The sequence below is a fragment of the Crocodylus porosus genome, unplaced genomic scaffold, assembly GCF_001723895.1.
Source record: "Crocodylus porosus isolate Cpor-Errol unplaced genomic scaffold, CroPor_comp1, whole genome shotgun sequence".
NCBI lineage: Eukaryota > Metazoa > Chordata > Crocodylia > Crocodylidae > Crocodylus > Crocodylus porosus.
In genome coordinates, this window is record NW_017728943.1 from 26244405 (window position 1) to 26248746 (window position 4342).

At 44.1% G+C, this 4342-nt stretch overlaps 1 protein-coding gene across 3 annotated transcripts in view; it reads right to left on the reverse strand.

Moving 5' to 3' along the window:
- Positions 1 to 4342, reverse strand: part of MAP4K3 (mitogen-activated protein kinase kinase kinase kinase 3) — a 142923-nt gene that overhangs the window by 105207 nt on the left and 33374 nt on the right. For all 3 annotated transcript variants that reach the window (XM_019549060.1, XM_019549059.1, XM_019549058.1), the window contains one exon: positions 1410 to 1474. In XM_019549060.1, the coding sequence (XP_019404605.1) occupies positions 1410 to 1474 (65 nt within the window). The remainder of the gene's footprint in view (positions 1 to 1409; positions 1475 to 4342) is intronic.

A 4342-nucleotide genomic window follows, 5' to 3' on the forward strand; every position in this document is an offset into this window, starting at 1 on the left:
AGCCACAATGAGGGAGGGAGGGAGGGGCAGGGGCAGGTGCTGCCCAGCCAGGGTGGTGAATGCAACCCCAGGGCTGGAACAGAGCTACACGCAGCTTGTCATGGGGACATGTGGAGGTGGGGATGTCTCCCCGCCATTACGTGCATCCCCGGGGGAAGCATGAAGGTCATGTGCACCCCTGGATTTGTGCACAGGGCAAGGGTGGGCTTCCCATCACGAGCTTGGGGCCAGCGGCTGTGCCAGCCTCCATCTGGCAGGGACCTGGGCTGGGGCATGCATGGGTGGGGCAAGCGGAAGCAGCACTAGGTGCGGTGGACACAGGGTGGACTATACCTATCCTAAAATTTGCCATACCCACTCCTCCCAGCACTGCTACTGCCTGCCTCACCCTTGCTTGCCCCAAGCACGGCCCTGGCCCAGCCCCAACACTGGGAAGAGGCTGGTGCAGCCCCTGGCCCTGAGCCTGCAGTGGGCAGCCCACCCTTGCCCCACGCACAAATCTGGAAGGGCATATGCACCCCATGCCTTCCCTGGGGGTGTGCACAGCAGCAGGGAGCCCTCCCAACCTCCCTAACAAGCCTCCCACAGCTCCATCCCAGCCCAAGGATTGCATTCACTGCCGTGACTGGGCAGTCTGCCTCTGCCCCACTCGTGTGGGGACTTCCATCTGCTCCCCACCCCATGCCCCTTCCCTATCCACTACCCCTTCCTCACCACAGACTTACCAGCTGGACACTGGTCTCCAAGTTGCCCAGCTGCATTCCTGCAAATTGGCTATTGGATCAGTATCGGCTGACATGGCTGGTTAATAATCAGCCATCAGTATCAGCCAAGAAAATCTTTATTGGTGCACCCCTAGTTTTTTTTCATGCAGGTCTCACTGCTTGAACAAAAACTTTTTTTTTTTTTGCTTTGTTTAAATATTTGCACCCTGAAATCCACTGCAATACAAATATCAAAGTAGGATAGGACATACAAGTAAATGCAATATATAAACTGTGACAATGGGCTCATTTATCCCAAAGACATACAGGTACTCATATGTAAAATATATTTACTAACAAGCAAAGTGGATACATTGTAGAGCTACACAACTAGAAACATGTTCTTTGTTTTATATTTACAATATAAAGTCTTTAATTTTATTAAGTATTAAAAATCAAAATACATATGATACTTTCCCATTCAACTGCATTTCCACAAATCTGTAGGTAACTTTGGTTGTTTGGGTAACCTAGAATATTTTCAACACATAAAAATCTAAAACTGACATTAAATGACTATAACATATACTAGGCTTAGGATATGATTCCTTCCACTTTAAAACTTTTCTATTTTAACCTACTTTAAATAGCTATGGTTTCAAGTAAACTCTGCTTATTGTTGATAGAAGCTGAATTTTGGCTTACCATGATAAATGTCCTGTAAAGAACCACCTCCACAGAACTCCATGCAAATCCACAGCTTATCTCGTCTAGAAGTGATAGAAAGAAAGCATTTATTAGTTGTTTATACTTAACAAATCTTCTCTATTAAGAGTTAAATCAAAGGACTTAAACACTGCTCAACAGAATTTAATGAGCTGTTATACTAAATAACATAGAAATCAAAATAGAGTGCATATGATTTCACCTTTATTCTCCAATAAAACACTCCGAATATTCTTACTTGAAAAAGATAAGAGAACTTCCACAAATTATTGCACTAAAAGGACAAAAATTATAAATGAAGTATATGTGCACTTTTAAGATTCCTTCACTTCCACTAACAATGTGAATGTTCTTGCTTCCTGGCTAATTTGTTTTCTGCTCTATCAGTTGGGAGACTGCAGATGCTGGACTCTCCTCTGACTGACAGGATAACAACCAAATCACCAATCTTGATTTTCCCACTCTTTCACGTGTCTCCTCTTGTTTTGCATTAAAAGGATCAAAACACTGGATGCTTGTTGGCCTATTTCAGGGATGTCAAAGATATGGTCAGCAGAGTCCCATCATCTGGCCCTGGGGTCTCAGAGTTGATCCACAACAGCACATGAACCATGCTGCACAGGGTGCCCGGTCCAGGACAGCAGGGCACACAAAGCTGACTCCAGCTAGTTCGGGACTGTGTTGCATGTGGTGAGCTGTCCAGGACCCATGCTGCATGTAGCGCCTGCCCCAGCCAGTCCAGAAACTACACCACATGCAGCATGGGTCCTGGACCAGCTGGCACGGGCACTGCGTAATGTATGTTCCAGACAGGCACCATGTTTGGTGCAATCCTGCACCAGCCAGAGTGGGTGCTGCGTGCCCTGGATCCAGCCTGCGGGGAGTGAGGGGGATAATCACACAAGGTCAGCGGGCCCATACGACTCACCCAGCCCACAGCACCAGATGAGTTTAACGCCCTTCGTGTATTCGACTCAGCAGAGTGGAAGTCTGAGCTAAGGGGCTAGGTGCTCATATAGATCAATTAACTTCCTTCATATCCTGAGGTACCTCTTCTTTCAACTCTCAGATTGGTTTGAGGAAAGACTTTTCTTTGGGAAAGCTTAAATTCCAGCACAAGAGCCAGGTTTGTATTTCACAGCCCTAATGCTCCCCTCAGCTCCTATCTCATTCCACAGCTGCTTCAAGAATAGACTGTCACCTTCCCCCATCAGGCCTGCTAACTAGCAGGTTTTGTCAAAAAACTCCAAAAATTGCTTCACCCCGACTCACTCCACTATGGCAGCAGAGGCTCTCCTCTTCATCTTAAAAGAGTTAGAAGGCTGAAGGCTCCAAGCGAGCAGCACTAGTGCAACAGGCTTCCTCAAGGCATTTTTTGTGTTTTTTTTAAACTGGTAATTTCCACCGGTGAGAAAAAATGGTACTAAATGTGGCCATGGAGGCAGCCTTGTTACCATGCAAAGCAGGAACCAAACTGGAGAACCATAGGGAAGGGCTTGGGTCATTCCCATCTGTCAAAGCAAATGAAGAGAAGGAACAACCTCACATCTGCACTGCTGCATGCCATGACACAACGTGAATACGAGCAGGAGCACTAAACTATCTTCTACTGACCAAAACTACACTGACTCACACAATTATTATCTGGCCTGCCCTCTGACTCTTTCCCCAAGCTGGTCCCCAAAGTGGTGGACTCAGATAAAACAGAACTGGCTGAAGCATTACAGAGCTGTTACTGAATAATAAAGATTCACTGGCTGGTGATGCTCACCTCAAGCACTTCTTGGCCACACATTGACAAAGATGGATAAACTTAGCGCTTTAAGATATCTGATTTTTTTTCCACTTAAAAGAACCATAATGGCCTCAAAACATATGCACCTACAAGAGCCACTTCCCAGATTCGAATTAACAGTGGCAGAAGGAGAGTGAGAACACTTGAGGTTGAAGGGAACTAGCAGGTCCTTTCACTTCCTCCTCTGGGAAACACAGGACTCAGTCAAGTAGCCACTTCAGCCACTTTTACTCTCATGCTGCTTAATTGTTTCAAATTGTTGAAAAAAATATGAAACAAAATCAGTCAAAACTCCATTGTTCAGCTGCCCAACCAGACAGAGAAGCCAGATATCTGTCAAAGGAGGGAAATGAAGCCAGCCAGGAGAGCAACAACCCCGCACAAACCAGCATTCTGTTTGGAATCCAAAGGCCAGAAATCGACAAAACCTTCTGGGTAAGGAGAAGTGACCTTCAAAAAGCAAGAAGTGCCACACCAAATAATTTCACATCTTAAAAAAGCACTTATCAAAGCTCCAATAGGAATAGTGCAATATAACATGAACAACAGTTGTTACACCTGCACTTCCTACTTTGTTTTGGGGAATTAGCAGAAAAGGCTCTGTATTTCCTTTTTCTTTTTACTCAATCTCTTGAAAGCATGACTCAACCAAAAGTATATATATATTTAATACAGATATTTCTCTCTCTCTATAGATATATCTATATATATATATAGATATCGAGAGAGAGAGAGAGAAAGAGAGCGCACGCTATATATATAAAATTAGTGTTGTTCATAACCATTGGAAAGATTACCAATGCTTTTGCAAACCAAACTACTCTTTGTCAAAAAAAAAAAAAAAAAAAGGGGGAAATGATTAGCTTGTCATCAAGGGCTTATTTTCCAGATGTCCACTTGAATAAACTATGAACCTCAGAACAATAGAGCTTCATTTTTTTAATTCTTTCACCCTGGCTAATGTAATGATATATTAGGCAGAAGGCAAGATGGTACAATAACTCAGAGACAACTGGTTCTCAAACTTTTTTTAGGCTCAAAGGACCCCTCGAAAGACTCAGAAAGTGCTAGTTCTTACTTTTCACTTGTTTTTTTACTACTACTACAAAAAAAAAAA